A 22,953-nucleotide genomic window follows, 5' to 3' on the forward strand; every position below is an offset into this window, starting at 1 on the left:
AGAGAGGGCATGCCCTCAATTCCTGCTTGTAGGCTTCCAGCGGCAACTGGTGGGCCACTGTGTGAAACAGGATGCTGGACTAGATGGGCCTTGAGCCTGATACAGCAGGGCTGTTCTTATATTCTTAATTCTAACCTGTTGTACCTTAGGACCTGTTTAGCTGTGATTATTGCTAGGGAGAGATCAAGGGTGTCAGACTCATACACTGCCTCCATTGCCTCTCTTTTCCCACAGGAAAAAGTGAATGGCTGCATTTTATTAGTGTGAATAGCTTATTGGGGGTGACTGCTCCAATACATGCAAAATAAGGATTTTCTCAGAATGGGATTTACGTTCCACTCTGAGCTTAGAGTGGAATGCAAATGCCCAGAACATTCCATCGGAACAATCGAGTGAGCTAGTGGTTCCATCAGAATGAGTACAGAACATTTCTAGAGTCCCGAGCATTCCAAGGTCCATTTTGGAGGTGTGTTTTCCCCTTCCTGACTGGTTTTAGCACTGGCTCACGATCTCCTTGCTTCTTAGTTGGCTTTTTATCATACAAATAAACTTGATTTGTATGATAACAAGCCAACCAAGAAGCAAGCAGATTGCAAGTCATCAGAACCCAGTGCAAAAACCAGCCTGCAAGGGGGAAATGCCTCCAAAATTGCGCTCAGAATGTTCCAACTGGGAATGGGGTTGTTCTGTTTCAAGCTCGCTCATTCTGCACATCCCTCGTGCAGAGGTCCCTAGTTCAATTGGTCACTTCTCCTTGCAGTAAAAGAAGCAGTGCAAGATTGGGAGTATGCAAGCCTGCAGGCATTTCTTTGGGTAAATTTCCAATTATCATCTGATCAGTCCTTAGGATAAAATCCACTATAAAGGGAAACCTCTTTATCCATGGATTTGTTATATGGGGATTCGCGTATCCACGGTCAGGTGAAAGACACCCGACCTTGGCATATGCTTCACACACACACACACACACACACACACCCCTCACGTATTCATGGGTTGGACATGGCTGTAAATGACTGTGGAGGTCATTTCGGGCCACCGTTTTGTTTCTCGAAGCCACAAAATGGCTCCCGTTTTTAAAAAAACAAAACAAAAAAGGAGATTTTCATGCAGTTTTCCAGTATTCCAGGGGCACAGCGCGACATGGGGGGAGCAGCAAAGCGTGATAAGGAGCTCTGCCCCACATCCCTGCCCTCAGTTTGGCGCAAAATCAGCATTTTCCCACATTTTCTCAGCAACTGGGGACCTAACTCCCAATTCCTCATTGAAATAATGCCTTGATATTTGTGGTTTCCATATCTGGGGTACAACCACAGAACGGAACCCCCGTGAATATTGAGGTCCTCCTATACATTGCTGCTGTATGCTTTTCAAAGGGGATTGCCCAGGGAATAATATTGTTAGCTTGCACCTTTTTATAAGTGTTCTAGTACAATAAATCTATGATGATTACATTTCTACAGAATTGGGCTGTAATCCAGTACACATGGGACTCTCCCATTGTCAGTCAAGGCGGGGAAAGTGTTCCGTACTGGCCATGGGCATCCCACATGGACTTGGATTGCAGCCATGGACCACATAATAAATCTACTTGCATCTTTTTCTCCCACCAACACTAGTTGCCTTTTTCCTTCCCATCATGTACAGTAACTCACATTGCAATGTCTTCAAACCAGAGATAATTCAGACAAAATCTATAAGCATGTATAAAAATGTAAAATTGTGATTTTACATCCCTGTTCTCTGTCATGGACATTGTGTTTGTTTTTAGCAAGCAGTTGACATGCTTTTGGATAATGAAGATAAAATCTCTGTGAGTACAGTCATTTAATTATGTTGTCATTGGCTGACTACCTCCTATCATCCTTTCTCAGTAATGTGGGGAAAGCATTCATCACAAAAATGGCTAACTGAATATGTTAACTCTTTTTGCCTTTAGATTGACAAAGTTGTGGAAGAACTGAAAAACAGGCCTGAATTGCAGCATGTGGTAAATATGGTGGTTTAGCAGTTTTTATGTTGCTCTCAACAGGTGTTGTCTTGGTGTAACCTGGTGCATAAGTAGACAAATAAGTGGGCAGAAAGTACTTCCGGGGAAGGGATGGTGGGTGAGTAGGAATGTACACAAACCGAGTTTCGTGCCTAGGTTTGGCACTGCAGGGAGGGGAGTGGGGAATGGGATCTTTGAGAGAGAGAGAGAGAGAGAGAGAGAGAGAGAGAGAGAGAGAGAACAGGTACCTGTTCGCTGCCGCTGCATGCAACTTACTGCTGCAGTGGTGCTTCTCACAAGTACCTACGTGCATGCTGCCGCCATGTGCAGGTACTTGGGACAAGAGCAGGTACCTGCTCGCTCGCTCTCTCTCTCTCTCTCTCTCTCTCTCTCTCTCTCTATATATATATATATATATATATATATATATATACCCACAAGATCCTGCTCCCTTCCCCTCAGCACCACACTGGTTCGGACCGGTATATATATATATATATATATATATATATATATATATATATATATATATATATGGGGTGTGTGTATGTGTGTGTGTATGTATATATTTGTGTGTGTATATATATATATATACACACACACCAACAAGATCCTGCTCCCCTCCCCTCAGCACCAAACCGGTTCGGACCCTGCCTGAACTGGTTCAGCACCGAACTTGTGCATGAACCTTGATTTGTGTACATCCCTATAGGTGAGCCTCCTGTGTCCACTGACTCTTCCTTGCAAAATCCCTTGTAAAATGTCTTCCCCCCTACCCCCATCCCCAGCTAGAGCTTACTTCTGGTTTCAGATCCTGGCTTGGAAAGAGATTGTTTTTTTATCAATCAGTTATATTTATATCCCTACTTTTAAGCCAAGGTGGACTTCTAAAAAGTCTTATAATTAAAAACCACTTGCAGTAGGGTATATGTGACAGAATCCTGTGGTCAGTGACCGTGGTTATGCAATCTCGGTTCCATGCTTGACCATTTTCCTAGTTCCACCGCTCCCGTTTTTGCTGTAGTTACTTTATTGTATTATTATTTTCTCCCTCGAAGTAGGAGGTCACGGCTCACAATGGGTAATCTTCCGCTCCTTGCTCCAGATAGACAGGAAGTCTCAGGTGATTAGATAGGTGATTATCCATCCCCTTCTCCCAGCATGCCCAGGTGCACTTCCCCAGTTCCTTCCTGTCTTAGCTCCTGAATAGACGCACCTGGACAGGCTTCTGCCCGGGACCATCCTTTCTACTCTTTTGGTGAGCTTTCCTTTCATTTACATGGATCATTCTCAGGCGGGGGATACCCTACAGGGATCCCTTTCAGAGAGCACCGGGGAAGACCCAAAGGAAAGAAAGAAAAAATCTCATAAGAGGTGCCACCATGCTTCTTCCCCTGAACCACATGGTCAGGGAAAGAGGAAAAAGAACTTTCCCAAAGGGAAGAAAAAGGAGAGCGAGGCTGGGGGGAGGAATCTGGCTACTCTGCCTGCTCTGCGGCAGAGTGAGAGGATTTTGGTTCAGACCGCCTGCAGTGATTCACTGCGGCGCCCGGGAGACCGGGGAACACACGTGGTTGGCGGGCCGGCTGGGGGGAGCGGGTCCCTTCTCCCCCTCGCCCCCCCCATGCCCATCCACACCGGGCTATTCCTGTGGAGAGGCTTCAGGCCCCTCCTGGTCCACCTCTCCCCCAATTGCCCTCCCCTGCCAGGCGGGACGATCGGCAGATAGGCGGCCACAGCCATCCTCCATTGCCACCCCTGCCACACCTGCGGCGCTGATCACTGCCGTGGCCGCTGCGGCTGGGCGGGCCGCCGCCGCTGGGGAGCCCGCCGCCCTTGAGGCCGCCTCCACCATTTCGGCCGTCTCCGCCTTTTCAGCTGCCTCCGCCATTTCGGCCGAGGCCGCCTCCGTTACACCCACCATGGGGACTGCCACCTCGGCAGAGCCCACAGCCACGCAAGGAGGGCCCCTCACCGAGCGGACTGCCACCTCGGAGGAGTCCGCCACCATTGCGGCCGCTCCCGTTCTTTCGGCCGTTTCTGCCTTGGCGGCCATGGCCTCTTCCAGTATGGCCGTTTCTGTTTGGGCCGCCCCCCCTGTGGGCTCCGCCTCTGGGGCAGCTGCAGCCAAACAGCCCCCATCAGGCCCCACGAGCGCAGCCATTCTGGCCTCCTCCATACTGCCCACTGCTGAGGCTGCCGCCATTGCTTGTTAGGTGTTTAAGCCAAAAGCCATGCAGTTCATCGTTGCCTGGCACAGTCCAATTTTTGATTTTCTTTGCTCTTTCACTTATTAATTCTGGTGTTATTATTAGATCTTGCATTTGTTGGTTACATTTTTCGACCTCTTTCATCCAGCTTGCTTTTTTATTTCTATTGGATTTTTATTTCTATTGGATTGTCCCATAATTTCCCCCAGAATTGCACTGTTTCTTCTTTATTTGGTGTTTCTACGTTTCTTGCAGTTTCTCCTTCTATGCTTTGGTAGAAACGTCTCTGATTCGACTGAAATTGGAGATTCTGCCTGTGTTCTGTAATTCTGGCTTCGTATCTGCTAATCTTCTTTGACACTGCTGTTAAACAATTAAAATCAAAACTAAATGAATTAATTTCATTTAAACATTAAAATCATTAACATTAAAATCATGTAAAAACCAACACTAAACATTTAAAACCATAAATCTAATTAATCTAGGATGAGATGGGGTATAAAATAAATATTAAATAAAGTATTCTGCTTTTCTACTTAAAACATCTCCAAGGTGGTTTACAACTAAAATAAACTAAAGATGTCATTCAAGTTGAAACATACAAAATAAAAAAACTTGTATAAAATGAACACGGCAGCAGTCAGTAAAACAGTCAGAATCAATTAAATAAAATAGCAAGGCCATAGTTTAGCTATTAAAAGCCTTGGAAATTTTTTTAAAGGCCTTAACGTGGCATCAAAATGTCAATCGTGCTGGTGCCAGGAGGATCTGTCTAGAACAGGCTTTCAGTTAGTGAGGCATCACCGCTGAAAAGGGCCTCTCTTTGAACCTTGGAGCACTTAGAGAAGAGCCTTTGAAGCAAAGAGCTGGGATTCTTACTGGAGAAGACTATTCTTCAGGTACCCTGGATGAAGTCTTTAAAGGCTAAACCTAGCATCTTGGATTGTGCCTGGAAACATGCTAGCAAATCTTTAGCACTGGTAGGAGAGGAGAGCTGGTTTTGTGGTAGCAAGCATGACTTGTCCCCTTAACTAAGCAGGCTCCACCCTGGTTACATAAGAATGGGAGAGTGAGAGCACTGTAAGATATTCCCCTCAGGGGATGGAGCCGCTCTGGGAAGAACAGAAGGTTTCAAGTTTCCTCCCTGGCTTCTCCAAGATAGGGCTGAGAGAGATTCCTGCCTGCAACCTTGGAGAAGCCGCTGCCAGTCTGTGAAAACAATACTGAGCTAGATAGACCCATGGTCTGACTCAGTATATGGCAGCATCCTATGTTCCTAAGATATACTTGACCAGCACATTCCAGTTAATGACTTTCAGTGCTATGTTCTGAACCAGCTGAAATTTCCAACTGGTTATCAAAGGGGACCCAACATCTAACACATTGCAGTAATCTAATCTTGGCGTCAAAAGAGGAGAGAAAACGGTGGCAAGACCATCTTTGCCTATGGGGGGTTGTAGTTGGTGCGACAGCTTTAGCTGGCGAAAGGCATCTTGTGCCACAGACCCTGATTGACATCCTGACTGATGAGGTGTTTGCTCATTTTACAAAGATGCAGTAGTGCAAAAGGACTGTATAGTTGTGCCTAAAAAGAGACTGTGCCGTAATGCTCTTGCACAACAGTTACTTTTAAAACAAATGAGGTGTGCTGCAGATTACAGCAACAGATCTTTATATACCACTTTTCAACAAAAGGTTTCCAAAGCAGTTTATATAGAGAAATAATAAATAAAATGGCTCCCTGTCTCTAAAGGGATGGCTCTCTATCTAACTATCTATCTGATTTCTATGCCATCCTTCCAAAAATGGCTCCGGGCGGTTCTAAAAAGAAACATAAGATCGACAACAGCAACAGTCACTGGAGGTACTATTCTGGGGGTGGACAGGGCCAGTTACTCTCCCCCTGCTCAATAAAGAGAATCGCCACATTCAAAAGTGCCTCTTTGCCCGGTTAGCAGATTGCACAACTGTTGTACAAGAATACTTGAGTAGCACAACACTAGTCTGGAATGCAAGCTCCAGACTTCGCTCAAATAGCTAGCGCCACCACTTTGCACTAGCACAACCTCCTTCTGCAAACATTTTGTCACTCAGAATATCAGCCACTATTGGAACCTCCAAAGTAAGGACTGGATTGAACAGCACCTCTCAATTGCAAACCTGCTCTCTTTGAGTTGAGTACCATCTCCCAATATCTTTAACTATGGGTACTAATTCAAACAAACCTAGTGGTCCTGGACTCAAACTTTCCCTTGATGTAATCAAGGATTAAATTACTAATCCATTACATTACATTACATTACATGTAATCCTTGAAGTAATCAAGGATTACATCAAGGGAATTTCTTGATTTAACTCCCAATTTCTATACGATGACCAAAAAGCAGTGATTTCATCTGTGTTGGAGAAACACCTTGCTCAGTACCAAAAGCCATCCAGCGTCACAGCCCACTGGTTTCAGAGGAGTGTCTTCACATTTGGTAAGGCTGCTTTGGTGTAAATGAGTTACAGGTTTGTAGCTAACCCATGAAACTAGTCTATGCAAACTAACCAAAAGCAATGTCTTGGCAGAGCTGTTAAAGTTGGTCTGGAGTGCAGTTTTGATCCTGGGGCCATTTTATGAGTGTCTGTTATTTTTGTTCTTCTGGTTGGTTTTGTAGTATTTGCATAAACTTTTCAAGAGAGACCATCACAAAGGGCAAAAGTACCATGAGAAACAAATCAGCCTCTATGCTGAATATGACCGGCCAAACTTACTTCAATTTCTCAGAGACAGCACCCACTGTCCATTAGAAAAGGTAAGGGAAATGTCTTTAGAGATACATTTTTCTGACTTGGTATGAAAGTTTTTGGTGTTACAGATTTTGTATTAACCATGGTGTCTCTGCTTGCGTTGGGTACTCTGTATGCTATGCTGCCCTCTGCTGGAAAATATGAGAATTGCATTAGTCTATAGAGAGTACAGTGGAAGCTTTTTCTACAGTTCTTAAGAGTACTGTGTGATGATCCAGTGAAGTCTTCTTAATGGTATAGGGCACATATCCCAAGGTAGAAAACCTAGGTTTGCCACCAAATGTATATGGAAGGGCTTCACCTGATCCTGAAAAGAGATCAGTGTAGGCACCAGGAGAGCGTCTCTGGAAGGAGCATTCCACAGGTGAGGCATTACTACCAACAAGGCCCTCTCTCCAGTAATCATATTCCTCACCTCAGTCAGCAGAGGCATATAGAAGAGGGCCTCCAAAGATGAGGGTTGTAGCTCAGTAGTAGAGCATCTGCTTTGCGTGCAGAAGGTCTCCGGTCCAGTCCCTGGCATCTTCAGATAAGGCAGGGAAAGATTTGTGTGAGCAACCTTGGAAAGCCCCTGCCAGTCAGTATGGACAATACTGAGTTGGATGGACCAATGGTCTGACGCAGTAGAAGCCAGCTTCATATGTTTCTGTGTTTCCTGTGACCTCAACACACTGGCAGGTAGATGTGAGAGACCACCAGGTTCCAAACGATGTAGGGCTTTAAATAAGTACCAGCACTATGAATTGTGCTTGGAAACTGACCAGAAGTACATCGCACTGTTTAAACATCTGTGAGATATATGCCCAGCAGCCTGTCCCACTGTATGATACAGAAGACTGCGGACACATTTCATTCATTTTCGATGTACACAAAAAGATGTAATGTAAAGATGCTGTTGACCTAATTTGTGTTTGGGGGCAGATTTCTTTTCCCTTCTCGTATTGCTGTGGCTGATGCTTTGCATAGAATTATGGCAGGGGGGTGGTTTGTTTACTAGGCATCGAGATGGAAGGCTGTGGTCTTCTGTCTAGCCTCCCAATATCCTCTTAAATCCTTCCAAAAGTAGTTGACACAGCTACTGACACTATGGCAATGATATAACAGGGGTCCTTGAATAGTTTCTGTCTGGTTTAGCAGAGCATAGTAGTAGTCGTAATAATAATAATAATAGTAGTAGTATTGCTAGAGTGCTGGACTAGGACCAGGGAGACCCGAGTTCAAATCCCCATTCAGCCATGAGACTTGCTGGGTGACTCTGGGCCAGTCACTTCTCTCTCATCCTAGCCTACTTCACAGGGTTGTTGTGAGGATAAACTTAAGTATGTAGTATAGTGCTCTGGGCTCCTTGGAGGAAGAGTGGAATATAAAATGTAAACATAATAATAATAATAATAATACTTTATTTTATTATTTGATAGATAGATTGATTGATTGAGTGATGTAGATCACAGCAGCTTTGTGAGGTAGATTAGGCAAAGACTGTTCTAAAGTCACTCAATGAGTTTCATGGCTGAGTGTGGAATTGTGTGTAAGTATGCCCAGAGTATGTTCCATCTACCATGCTATGATGGCAGTGTAGTGCCAGATTTCCTTTCCATGTGTTGGGAAGAGCTTTGGGTGGGTGGCAGGAGGAAGTGTTGTGGAAATGCTTGTAGAAGAAATAATGGGAAGTTCCAAGAACTGCAGTTCGGATCGTTGCTTAGACTCAGAGTCATGAAATATACTTTATTAGTGCTTTATCTGAGGGGAAATGCAAAGCTTACAAGCTGGCTTTATTTTGTATGTTTGGAAGCAAACATTTTACGTTTCAGTTCAGGCCAGCTGTCTCTGTGGCATTGCTGTTAGAATGGAGAGAATGACCACGCCACAACAGTTTTTGAATTCACAAGTCCTCCTCATCCTTCAGGGATTGGAAATAGTTATCTTTCTGTGAACAGTGCGCACCTCCTATTCCTCATGCATCTCCATGCAGTCCTTTTGTCTAGATGACAGGAGGATGCAAATCGTGAGGGATTTTGCTGTGTATTTATTTACAGGCTCACAATTCCCCCTTTTAAGGACAGACCTCTGCAGTGACTCACTGACTACAGAGAGACTGCTCTCCAGTATGTCTGAATTTGGACGGGACAGCAGGGGGCACGGAACTGCGGGTGACCCACAATTCCGTGCCCCCCGCTGTCCCGTCCAAATTCAGACATACTGGAGAGCAGTCTCTCTGTAGTCAGTGAGTCACTGCAGAGAGGAGGGGGATCTGGCTGTGCAGGCTTCCTTCTTGAGTGAAGGGGGAGCAGCCCGTGGTTCTGAATTCAGGTGTACCACAGGCTGCCTGGAACCTTGGGTTGCAGTGACAAAACTCACTACAACCCGGAGGTTCATGCTGAAGTTCCAAATCTGAACCCTCAGTTTCATCGCGGCACCTAACCCCACTTGCCCACTTTTGAACCTAACAGCCGCAGAACCATTGGCCCATTCAACTGCAATTCCACGTTGCATTCTAATGCGGCCAGAATGTGATGGAAATTAGGTGAGAGCAGAGAAGACAACTGCTCTAAAGATACCTTTGGTACAACATTGAAGAATGAAGTGCATCATGCAGGACAAACATAGGTTTGCCTCTCCGCTGGGATCTGCAGCCAGTCCCGGTGCCTTGATGAGTGTATTTGCAAACATGTATTTGCAAACATGTGCATTGTATGAATTCACCATGTCCATGCCTTTCATTTTTAGGTGCATGGTTAGACATCTTTGGTGTTCACCTAAATGTGTAATGTGTGAAGGAGCCATAAAAATATGAGTGGAGGAATATTTGCCAAATTACCACTGGGACTTAATATGCCACATCCTTCTGCTCCCAGATTAAGAAATTTTAATCATAAGCATCAACTCTAAACACTTTTCTGTTGTAGTTCCAGATATCTTTAAGATCCACAATTCTGGCCATAAAAGTAATGCATTTTCATAGGAAAGTGTTAGGGAGCCTTTATAATACTTTAAAATCTCATTTTTATGGGGAGAGGGGTTGGTCTATATAACATAAATTATCATTCTATTAACTTTCTCCTTTTGAAATTGTAAGGCTCTTGAAATCTGCCAGCAGAGAAACTTTGTAGAAGAGACAGTTTATCTTTTGAGTAAGTAACTGCATTTTAAGTGCAGCTTTTATTTTGTTTCTTTCATTGAAAGAGTTAAATGCATTTATTTCTTAAAGTTGTTTCTCACCTTTCTTCTGTTATGGAACTCGGGGCAGTGTACATGGGGTTTCCCAGGCACTGACCAGCTCTAGACCTGCTTAACTTCAGCAAGGTGGCTGTATCATGTGCCTTCAGACCATTCCTTGGCATCTAGTAGGTTAATCTTCAACCAAATATTATTGTATCCCTCCTGATCCAAGACTCAGGCCCAAGCAACTTGGGCCATAATCCACTTGTGGAATTCTCTGCCACAAGATGTGGTGACAGCCAACAACCTGGATGGCTTTAAGAAGGGTTTGGATAACTTCATGGAGGAGAGGTCTATCAACGGCTACTAGTCAGAGGGCTGTGGGCCACCTCCAGCCTCAAAGGCAGGATGCCTCTGAGTACCAGTTGCAGGGCTTCCGGCGGCATCTGGTGGGCCACTGTGTGAAACAGGATGCTGGACTAGATGGGCCTTGGGCCTGATCCAGCAGGGCTGTTCTTATGTTCTTAACTTGTTTAAAACCCACAGGATTTTTAAAAAGGTTATAATCCCAGGTGTAACCACCAGCTGTTGAATATCAGGCCAGAGATATAAAGGTCCCACAGTGCCTTCAAAAACTGCTGCAGCTCAGACTATTGCAAACCTCTGGGGGAAGGGAGATCAGATTATGACAAGCTGCCAAGAATATCTGTGTGTCCATGTCCTTGCTACTCAAATATAGTCATGAATAGTAGTAGGAAAGAGATGCTCCTAAGCATGAGCGCTTCCACAGTCTTGATTTTTATTCTGTGTGGCAATCTTAAGTCTATGGATGGTTCATCCTGAAATGATGGTTTGCTGTACTTTACATGAGTTTTGCAGCACAATGTTTTAGGTATTTACTCAGAAGTCCCACTGAATACAATAGAGTTTATTCCAAGTTAAGTGTCCGTAAGACTGAAACTGTAGGTTTTGCTTTGTTTTGTATGTTAAACCTTATTCTTCAGAGATCATCCTTGGCCTACAGACTTGGGACTAAACCCTTGGCAGATAATGCCTTACAGTTAATTAACTTGGACAGTAAAATAGAGGATGACTTGCATTTCCAAGTCTGGGGCCAAGACTTAACTTTTTTACCTTTATGGGCTGTTTGTTTAGGATTCCTGTTTCCTCTGTCTTTCTAGGCAGAATGGGCAATAGCCGAAGTGCCCTGAAGATGATCATGGAGGAATTAAATGATGTCGATAAAGCGATTGAATTTGCCAAGGAGCAAGATGATGCAGAACTTTGGGAGGACCTTATTTTATATTCTATCGACAAGCCACGTAAGCAGATTAGGCTTTGCTCGATTTACATACTGTGTATGCATGTGATTCTAATGAAATGTGTAGAGTATAATTGATCCCTCTGCAGTACAAAAACAATGTAGTCAGATTGATTTGGGAATCGTGCCAGCTTGCATAGGGCAAGAGGCTGAATTGCAGTGTAATCACGGTAGTACTACAACATATCAAGGAAAAAACATCCTGTCATACCGCAGCATCTGGCATTGATAAACATAAGTGATGACATTATACCACAGCTGCTGGGACATGTGTTGTTGCTTGACAAATTAGAGGAAATGGCAGCATGTTTTTCTATCTCTACATCTTCTCTGCAAGTATCTTTGGGCTTCACTGATAGAAAATCATTCTTTATGTGACAGTTATGCATCTTTGTAGTTCTCAGAATAACAACTTCTTTTTAAAAAATGAAAAAAATTAGGAATTACTCTAAATGCATTTACTCTTCCATGAGAGGGAGTGGAGGGAAACTTTTAATGTAATAGACTAGCCAGCAGCGTGCAATGTTTAGCCTATCCACAAACATCTTTCCTTTTGTAAGCGGAGCTGTGATGTTATGGAACGTTCATCAACATTATAACTGCTGAAGGGTAAACTCGACCGTAGTGTAACTGCTATGAGGAAATTCGAAGACCATTTTAGTTGAGAAAACTGTCCACATAAAATGTAGAGACAGTGTGTGAAGCAAGAGGAAGGCTGAGAACTAGGGGCTAAATGCTACCTCTGAGGTAGGAAGCTAAGGGAGACCAGAAGCAGGGTAACTGAAAGTACGAAGTAAATAGTGAACTGAGAAACAGTGACCTGAAAGAAGACTAGCTGCTGGAGGCAGAGGCCCCAGGCACAGAAGAGTAGATAGAAAGTAAAGGGAAAGAGAAAGTGTACTTAAATCAGAAAATGTAGACCCTATGTGGGGTCACTCATCCATAGAAGTGTATTCAATTTTAAATGTATATGTTTGCGTACCATTCTGTTTATTCTTTAAAACAGGAATATATGCCACTAAAGAAGTAAGTATTCCAAACAATGTCTTCACATTCTCAGATAGGTCTCTCATGAAAATCAGTTCAACATTACATTCTGGTTTGGGCACACTTTGAATTAACCTCTCTTCTTGCATTCGTGTTTCTACAGCTTTTATTACTGGGTTGTTAAATAATATCGGGACCCATGTTGACCCTATTCTCCTAATACACCGCATTAAAGAAGGCATGGAGATTCCAAATCTGAGAGATTCATTGGTAAAAATTCTCCAGGATTACAATTTGCAGGTAAACGACTGGTTTTCTGTCTGGTTTTGTCTATTCCTCTTCTCATTCCTCTATCAGTTGAATCTCATCTTTAAGAATAGAAAGAACTCAATTGTGTCAGGGAGTCAGCAACAGTTGTAGAATAATCAGGCCAAGATGACTTATTATATTTAGGCTATAGTGCTGAATTTACAGTCAACTTAAAGTTCATCATATTACCTACTGAACTCTATATCAGCTCTCTTCTCACACTCATCAGTAAGATTGGAACTGAGATTTTGTGTTGGGTAGACCAGGCCTTCACCCTGGATTTAGTGTGTTGGCTCACCTCAGAGGACTGGTTTGCCAGGTAGACCAGTCCTCATGCAGCAGGTAGACCAGGACCTATGTGCTGTCCGTGCTGGAGGCCTGTATACCCGCCTCACATGACAGGTAGACCAGCCCTCCAAAGGAGGTTGCAGTGCTCTTAAGTCTGGAGTATAGGCATGGTTTACTTGCCAACCCCAATTGGTAGACCAGCTCTCCCCAGATAAACCAGCACTCCCAAATGGCGCTCGGAATAGGCAAAAAAGGTTCAAGTTTGTTTCGTCGAAACAGCCAGCTTGGCCGCTGTCTCGATGAAACGTTTCAAGTATTTTGCATTTCGTTTCATAACGAAATGCAAAACCTGCTTCATGAACCATGCAACTGCAATCCGTTTTGTTACAGCTTGCAATAATGTGGCGAAACCTGGCTAGAGATCGTGTGGGACAGAGCTTACACACATGGCTTGCTATATGGTACAGTTTTCACATGATAATTCGGTTAAGAGGCACCTTTTCAAAGTGGTGGATCTTTTCTGTTTGGTAAAAGGACAGCAATGGTTTCTATCCAACTCAGTAGTGTTCCAGCAACTTCCAGTGGCTGTTGCTGGTGCCTCCCTTGTATTTCTTTTTAGAATGTGGATCCCTTTTGGACAGGGAACATTTTGCTCATTTTCCCGTTCCTTTTGCTATGTAAACAACTAGGAATGTTGTATTGAAAAGCAGTATATGACTATGACTATGAATATTTACAGTATTTACTGCTTTTCAATAAAAGTTCTCAAAGCAGTTTACACAGAAAATAAATAAGATGGTTCCCTCTCAGTGTTCCCTCTAACAGGGATTCCCAGATGTTGTTGACTACAACTCCCATAATCCCCAAGCAAAAGCCATTGCACCTGGGGACTCTGGGAGTTTTAGTCAACATCTAGGAATCCCTGTTAGAGGAAACACTGTTCCCGTCCCAAAAGGACTCACAAATCTTAAAACAACATATAAGGTACACACCAGTAACAGCCACTGAAGGGATGCTGTGCTGGTGTTGAATAGGTATATAAATATTCTTAATGATTATTATAATTAAAACTTTAAGTGGCTTTGACACCAACTGCCTGAGGGAATCACACCTTAAGTTGCCACAAATTACTTAGCTGCGAACAATTCCTACCATTTGTTCTACCAATGCCTAGCTCAACTTCAAAATGCCTTTGCATTTTTTATTTTTTATTATCCCTTGTTTTGCAGAGGCTCTTGTTACAAGGAAGGAGGAGAGAGCCTTGCTTCCCTCCAAGTCTTTGTATACAAGACTAGTTACCATACTACTTTGCCTCTTTATACTGTAATCAGAATTACTGAAGCTTTGTTTAAAAGGGTAGCTATTTTAGGGCAAGTGTACATGTAGAATACTGATTTTCATGCACAATGTTGAAATGGTCTTGTTTTAATGTGTACAGTCGGCTGTTAAGGAGGCTGCAGACAATATCTAAATGATGGAGAGCAATATTTCCCAAAATTTCTACCTTCAAGGAATTCTTTTCATATCCATGTCTGCTGAGGAACCCTAGAGCATCTGCCCCAGAATCTTGCACATTGCTGCAGATTCTAGGACATGTTCTAAGGCAGGGATTCTCAATGTTGGGTCTCCAGATGTTATTGGACTTCAGCTCCCATAATCCCCAGGCCTAGTGTCCTTTGGCTGGGGATTATGGGAGTTGAAGTCTAATAACATCTGGGGACCCAATGTTGAGAATCCCTGTTCTGGGGTACGCAAGCACATAGGACACTGGCCAAGACATTGGGCCTTTCAATTGGCCTATGTTTGCTGAGAACACATCCTAGAAAACATCCAACACTCTTGTCTTAGTTACACCCTAATTAGCTGCCTCCTATATCGGACAGCAGCAATATAGGAAGGTGCTGAAAGGCATCATCTCATACTGCACGAGAGAAGGCAATGGTAAACCACTCCTGTATTCTACCAAGAAAACCACATGGTTCTGTGATCGCCAGGAGTTGACACCGACTCAACGGCACAACCTTTCCTTTACCTTTTGTTAGCTGCAGATTGTAGAGAAAGATCAGTAGTGCATGATCTTCCTGCATTTCATGTCTAACATTACTGATCTTTTCCATGAGGAGGTTATGAGGAACTCTAGGACATTGTTTAGAAATCATGGATGCAGGGGAATTCTCCTAACTCTACCAGTGTTCGTGGGCTTTTGCAGCTTGAACTCCTGGTTCTCAATTTCATGGAGCTAACTTCTTCGCAAAGCCTTGACCCAATAGTTTTCTCTGCCTTTGCGTGTTGTCACTGGGCCCATGAAATAATCTGTGGGGAACCAACAACATTTAGATCGGTTCCTGGTGCCCTTATACCACCACAAAATGCACATCATCCGTTTTATTGCTGAAGGTAGAGATGACAAAAGCTTCCTTACAGAGCTTTTAGCCATGATCAATATCTGTGCATTGGTGGCCCCCTACCTACCTCATCACAGAAAATGCCCAGAAAAAAGAAAATCAATGCAGCAATGATTAAGCTAATTCCAAATTGAATTATGTGGCCCAGGTGATACTGTTATCCAGACGTGTTATGCTTTAAACACCATGCCTCAGGGGTTCACCACTGTGTTTAGATGAGCAGTATGAAGATCACTAAATTTAGTAATGTTGTTGTCATCATTGGTGGGAATGATTTAAGCCTACCTAATAATGATGGCAGTGCTGTGAGACGAAGGTGTTCCAATATTCATGGCAGAGCAAGACAGAGTTGTCTGTCTCGAATTAAATAGGAAGTAAGTTAAAGCTGTATTCAAAAAGTGCTTGTATTTTATATCTCACTCTTCAATGAGATGAATATTAAATCATAAATAAAGTAGGCTGCTGACAGCTGCAGTTTAATTTATATAGCCATAAAATTGTGCATTCTCTTAAAGTGGAGCCACTCATGCATCAAAAGTGACACATGCCTGGAAGCAGTGTTTAGCTAGCAGAGAATAAATGGCTGCTCCACTGGCAGTGTTTTCTTATTCTAATTAAATCACAATTGGAACTCTGACAAGCCTGCCAGAATGAGCAAGAGTACATTGAAATTTAGGCAATAAAACAATAATTTCCTAATTTTGACTCTTGGCATATATATCTGAAGTATCCTGTATTTTGAGCAGCCATACTTTGCAAAGCTCTAGGACAAAATCGATATTTTGTTTTTGTGTATAGATTTCTTAAAAAGACCATTTATCCAGAGTCAGTCCTGGGATTTTCAGTACCCCAGATAAATGTAAGTCTTACATCTTTCTGTCCTGGCTGTGCTCCCCAAGCCAACCAGTGCCACCAATATGTCGTCCAGCCCCTCTCTTCTGCTCTGGGCCCGATTTTCCACCCGGTTGCTAAATTCTAAGCTGGCCACTTCTACTGACAGAAAGAGTTCAGGGGGAGGAAAGAGAATAACTCTCTTAGGGTTGTCTACTAATTTTAAGATGCTTTCCCCGCCGTTGAGTAGCATGGATTTTCTCAGGAGCAGTTGTGGGGGAGACCTCTGGGAGGCTAACAATGGGTAGTTTTTTCGTTGTGTCTTAGAAACAACTTACATTTATCTGCAATTCACTTCCATAATTCTATTTTTAATTCCCCATTCTTCTCTTTAATTACAATACTGTGTTCAAATGAACAGGCTGTTATCCAAATCCTACATATCTGGATTAAAATTCTACTACATTTTAAAAAATCGATCCTCATGGCACCACTGTAGAAAATAGCACTGATGGTGTATATACTTATTCTCGTCAATTCTGGACACCCAGTCTTAAACCAAATGTAAAGGTGATCCAGCCTCCAAGGGGAGCCACCACCATTCCTTGTGTCTATGAGAAGGTTCTTGTATAGAGAGTTAATTAAAAGCACAAGGTTTTTTTCAGATTAGAATGTTGACACCTGGTTAATTTCCCTTTTAGCAAAAATCTCAGGCGTAGTAAGCATCGAGTTGAGGGTAGGGGGAAGGTCTGCTAAGGAATACTTGACTGAAAAATTGTGCAACTTGCCCGCCCCCACTGCCCTCTGCTGCTCAGTTAACAGTTAGTAAGAAGTATCTGGGTTGGTCAGGCCTGGCAAAAGTACTAGGAGCCTGGTTTTCTGCACCTCTCTTGGACAAGAGAGTAGTACCTGCTGCTGCTTATCTGGACACGAGAGTAGTACTAGTGCTGCTTACTGCATTTGAGCCTCATGTTCCTCTCTCCAGCAACTAACCTAAGCAACTTAATGCTCTGAACATTTCATAAAATGATGAATTGAGGACATCCAAAGGTGAAAATCTTAAATCTTATGCAGTTACTGGGCAGCTGAGAAAAGGAAAACTGAAAGATAGGCTTAGGTGGAAAAAGAAAGATATTTCCAGAATACACCAAACATGTGTTGCCAGTTTTTAAGGATCTTGGTATACTGCCTGAATTCTCCACCAAATCTGTTAGCAGAAGTGCCCCAAAGTGCTGGCTATAACCTCAACGATGCTTTGGGCTTAGAGTGGGGAAAGTAGCTTAGGCTTGGGAGTGGTTCGGCTCAGTAACAATTTAAGCAAGTTTGGTGTATTTGGAAAGGATGAGGAGACGTAGGTGCAGTTTAAAAGCTTTCATAAAGGTAAAAGCAGGGATTACAGAAAGTAAAAGTTTAGTTAGGCAAGGCAATTCAATACTTTAGCTAACGTTCTGAATGAAAGTCTTGGTCATGGCTTGTAGTAATTTGACTAGAGTCCCAAATCTGAGTTCTGCTTGGAGGCTTGCAATACCAAGTGACTGGAGAGCGAGAGAGGGAAAGCAGAAAGACAAGTGGAAGAGGAGCTGAGAGAGGGAGAGGAGAAGTTAGTTATTACCTGTCCTTTCTGGGTGCATTTGGTGCACAGTGGCCAGGCACTCAGGCCACCTTCTTGAGCAGTGTGGAATAGAAACAGGGAGAAAGAGCAAGGGGGCAGCAGCAACCACAGCTCGCTTATGGGAATCTGTAGAGTCCAAGTGGAACCTGAACCGAATCCTCCAGAATCGACAGCCATTGTGGCCTGGCTGGAGTGTTTATATGCCAAAACATGTCCTGAGGGACCTATTGACTCAATCATGTGGCTTCTCCTGCTCTGGAGAGCAAGGAGTTGCTGTGCAAAACGAGTCCATTGCTACATGGACTTAGTCACTTTATGTGGGTCCTCCTGAACAAAAGATGAGAGCAGGCTATGCAAATGTGGCTGTGTGAGGTGAATGGGCTATGCTTGTTAGATTGTGATGTCTTCAGGTGCAAAGATACATTCCTATAGTTTAACGAGCGACTCCTCCCTGGTATTTCTCTGTCAGTTCATTAACATGGATGGGTTGGAAAATGTGCCATTTGTCTGTGTTCCTTTCTGGGAGCCTTCCATGTTACCTCTTAGGTGGGAGGATTCCTTCCCTGAGTAATTTACCTTCATTGGGTCTGTATAGCTTTGGCCATACCTTTTTAGCAAAGCAAGGGCACGTCCTGTTTTGGACTGTTTGACACCTCGACCGGAAGGCAAGCTGCCAGCATAGGCACTATCAACCTGCTCTGAGCCGTCTCTTCGACCAGGCAGGGTGAGAAGTTCATGAAGATCATGATTCCATGATCCGGTGCTGCTGATACAGCTAATAGAGGGGTGCTTTGCAGTGCTACCCTGAACTGTAGCTTATTGGCAACATTGAACATATACAGATCTGGATTTAGGTATGGCCAATCACAGCCTCATACTGGGCGCTGACACTCTTGATAATGTGGAAATGGATTAGCATTGGCTAAGATACCCTACATATCTGGAATGTGGAAATTGGAAATACTAAAATAATGTACTCAATCTCCAGAATTAACACTTTGTGGAGAATTACCTAGTATATGAAGATACAAATCAGAAAAATCTAACTACTAATAATAGACATGACAGTGTAAAGGAGGAATATCTTCAGATCAAGCTGTGTAGATCATGTTGAGCAGCAAATGACATCTAGATGGTAAAGGATCCAGAAATCTCTTTTTGCATCGGAAAGGAGAAAGGATGCTAGACTTGATCTAGTGGGGCGCTTCTTAGGTTCTAACACCAAAGCTGTGTTTGTGTGCACCACTGCAGATTTTGTGCTGCAGTGGCTTTGCAAAAGATATCCAAGACAAAATACACATGAACGGCATTGTTCAGAAAAATTCGCTCAAAAGTGGGGGCTCAGTCTTTTCCCAGACAAAACTTCTATGCATTTTAGAAGGACAAGTGGCACATATGTGCGCCCTTCATGACTGACACTAAATGTTTATAGTGTGTACTTATCTGTACATGCTAACAAAATATTGTGGGAGAAGGTACCCTTAGATCAACAGAAAGATATTGCCATGGATATCTTGCATGCAACAACTGTCTATCTCAAACGGCTATGTTTTCTTTTAAAATACTGTTGTGAAAGTTGACCAAGTGACCACTAGAGGGTGTGTTATAACCTGCTTAGCGCAAATGATAGACCTATGCCTGATAGCTGTTCAGGGGTGTACAGGGGTGGAAAGGTTAAGACCATTTTCTTGTGAGATCCTAATTCTTTTAGCTCATTTAGAACATTGGTGTTTTGCGGGAACTGACAAAGCAAAGGTTCCATACTTGGCTTCCAGGGAAAGCTGTGCTGTGGAGTAGCAACGACTAGAACTTCTGTGTTGCTTTCATTCTTTGAACTTTTTTTTGCTGGTAGTGGATGTGTTCTGTGGAAGACAAGAGGTAAATTGCCATTGTTCTTATCAGATCTGGATTGCATTGATTACTCTTATGGTTGTTCTTAGATGAACCAGGGAAATGTAATGGTAAGGGGACATGGAGAAGGAAGTAGGCATTTCAGAAAAGAAAGTAAAAACATATTTTACTTACATATAAAGCTTAATGGATTGTATCTAAACAGGGCTGCTCAACTTTGGGCCTCCTGCAGATGTTGGCCTACAACTTCCATAATCCCTCACTATTAGCCACTGTGACTGGGGATTATGGGAATTGTAGTCAAAAAACAGCTGGGGGGGCCTAAGTTGAGCAGGCATGATCTAAAGAAATGCCATCATAATTAAGTCCCACGGATATTTATAGTGCTTAGTCATGGCTAACTATCTTTGGATATGACATCATAAAAATAGGCTTGTCACTTGAACAAAAGTATTTGTGTTTGGGGCTACTATCCAAATGTATCTGCCTTTTGCAGTCCAAAACATTTGTTGGTTTTTACTGAAAATGGTTTGAGTACTGAGGTTTATTAGTGAAGAGCTCTGCATGAGTTTGATTTTTTCCCCTTCTGCTTTTTTTGGCTTTTCATTTTTCATATTTTCTTCTCTAAAACAGAAGTCGTCTTCCATTGTGTATTTGTAGAACAATACTGTTCAGTCTGAATAGAGTCAGATCCTCCTGCTGCACTTTATAGTGCACTATTTATGGGTAAAACAAGACGTGATTACTGCCATAATGCCTGTCTTCATAACTGCATGTTCCAGGGGAAAGAAGGGAACTCTTCATGGGTTTGCAATTTCGGGCATCAGATCTGTATTTGTCATCAAGTCTAGTTCCTAAATGTCACTTTTCAGCAGGTTTAGTAATATTCATTAGCTCAGGCAATTTCATTCATTTATATACACCCTGTAGTTTTGTGTGTATGTGTGTGTATATACATGTCCAATTATCCAATTAATCTCTCTGTAGAAAGAAATTTAGGCTATGGCGTAGATTTTAAAAGTCTTCCTTACTTTTGTTGCAATTACACTGCTTCAGTGACTAGAATTATGTGCCCTGGAAAAGTTCGGTATATAACAAGGTGTATACATATAGTTTATTTACATAGGTAACATAAAATAAATAGTCAGTTTCCATTCAGTTGCTATGTATTGTTTGTAGCATTTTGGTTACTAAATGATTTCATTTAGTCCTATGCATACCTCCTTGTGTTTACATAAAAATGCAAATTTTTAAAGCTAAAAAAATAGTTTTTAAGACTGGCTTTATTATTAGTTTTGCTTGGTTTTTGTCCCCACAATGTCTGTTAATATTTAAATTCAATTTTTGAAACATTCAGCAGCCATTAAAAATAGGCAATCAAGAACTATGGGTGAAGAATCTTGAACAGATTTCTGGTTTCTTCACCTTGATATATAATGTGGGTGGCACTCTAATTCAATAAAATGATTTCATCTTGTGTAAAGTCAAAAGATTTCTGGCCACTCCAATCTATTTAGAATCTGGTACCATTATTAAATGAGTTAGAAAGGGATTATTTTTTATTATTATTAAGTTATTTTTTTCTGAAGATTTAAAGTTCCAGATTTCTGGGGTGATTGAAACATGGGCCCATTCAGACGTAATGGCTAACTGCAGTTAAATGTAGCTGAGGTTGTAACTTCATTACATCTGAACGTCAAAAAATAACAGTTACGGGCTGAGAGTTACCTCCAGTTTGTCTCTGCAAATTCCAATTTGTACCTTTGGTTATTTCTAAGTATTTCAAAGGAGTGGATCGCGGTACTAATACTTGGCAGCATAGGGGCACATCCTCCAGCAGGGCCATCTCCAATAAGCATCTCTGTTGAGGTTTTAGCAGGCTACAGATTTATTTAAGTGTAATTGATTATTTAGTTAGAAAGCAAATACCAATTAAAAGTCCCTCAGATGACTGAGAAGCTCTCATTTTTGTAAGACTTCTTATCGCAGTGATTATATTCTCAGTTCACCCATTTAAAATTGGCCCAAGTTACCAGATTCAAAGTCTCTTATGCTGCTTATTATGAAGAGATTTATTTTTGTTAATGTGATTAACGATCTGAAATACTGTGATTACCATGGTGTAAGAGTCCATAAGCACTGGGAAGCTACATGGCTAGTTTAAGAAAATCACCTCCACTCTAGGATAGCATTGGAATAGTCAGCCCTTGGACTCCCAAGCAGAGTCACACGTGCCCTTTAAGGCACTTACAGTTAATTGCAATTTGCAAATTGTAGTTGTGTAATTTTGGTTATAAAATACTATTTTTCTAAGCTTCACAATAAGGCATTGCCAGAACAACTCCAGTGGTAAGGGAGGAGAAAACACTGTAAAGTATGTAACTTTGACTTCTGTGTAAGTTGGGCAAAAACTGTCACAGAATGGCATTCTTTTATGTCTTAGATTTTGCTTCGTGAGGGATGCAAGAAGATTCTTGTTGCTGACTCACTCTCCTTGTTAAAAAAGATGCACCGGACACAAATGCGAGGAGTCTTTGTGGATGGTATGTACAATGTATCCTTGAATATACTAAAATGGTTTCCATTGTAAATCTGCCAACAACAATTAAAGAGTGCATTTCCCAACCTATGTTACAATGAGATACAATTGAAACTGCACATTGCAGTAGAACGGTGTTTAATCTTTACCAGACATTGAGGTGGCCCCCATGTGTAGAAGTCCCTAAATTACTTGTGCAGATATTTTCTCAATTTGAATTATTAATCTACAGATTATTTCATTTTAAAAGTAACAAAGAAGTCCTTAGATCCTCATCGAGTGGCAGGTAATGGGCTTTGATTTTAAGAGCTGCGACTTTGCATTAAATACTAACTGCATTTTGAAAGCTCCTTTTTGAGAAAAATGGCAAAACATCTGAACAATTGATGTTAATTCTTGTGGTTTCTCTCTCTCTCTCTCTCTCTTCTCTCTCTTTTCCTTGCAGAAGAGAGTATCTGTGAATCATGTCTTGAACCTATTCTGCCTACAGGTAAGATATTTTACAGCAAGCCCCCCCAAAAAAACTTCAGAGCCCCTGATCTCTTAAAAAAAGAAAAGAAAATTCAGAATCCCTGGTCCAGAACTGGTTAGTTAACTCTGAATGGGTGCTAGATATATCCAACCCCCACTCTCCGTATATCTACCCTCTCCTTTGTGC

At 42.3% G+C, this 22,953-nt stretch overlaps 1 protein-coding gene across 7 annotated transcripts in view; it reads left to right on the plus strand.

The window, feature by feature from the left end:
* VPS41 (VPS41 subunit of HOPS complex) overlaps positions 1 to 22,953 on the plus strand; it is a 167,353-nt gene that overhangs the window by 134,612 nt on the left and 9,788 nt on the right. For all 7 annotated transcript variants that reach the window (XM_053259881.1, XM_053259884.1, XM_053259885.1 and 4 more), the window contains 8 exons: positions 1,772 to 1,813; positions 1,940 to 1,990; positions 6,861 to 6,998; positions 10,070 to 10,124; positions 11,334 to 11,474; positions 12,624 to 12,760; positions 22,200 to 22,299; positions 22,741 to 22,785. In XM_053259881.1, coding sequence (XP_053115856.1) covers positions 1,772 to 1,813; positions 1,940 to 1,990; positions 6,861 to 6,998; positions 10,070 to 10,124; positions 11,334 to 11,474; positions 12,624 to 12,760; positions 22,200 to 22,299; positions 22,741 to 22,785 — 709 coding nt within the window. The remainder of the gene's footprint in view (positions 1 to 1,771; positions 1,814 to 1,939; positions 1,991 to 6,860; positions 6,999 to 10,069; positions 10,125 to 11,333; positions 11,475 to 12,623; positions 12,761 to 22,199; positions 22,300 to 22,740; positions 22,786 to 22,953) is intronic.

The sequence above is a fragment of the Hemicordylus capensis genome, chromosome 6 (genome assembly GCF_027244095.1).
Source record: "Hemicordylus capensis ecotype Gifberg chromosome 6, rHemCap1.1.pri, whole genome shotgun sequence".
NCBI lineage: Eukaryota > Metazoa > Chordata > Lepidosauria > Squamata > Cordylidae > Hemicordylus > Hemicordylus capensis.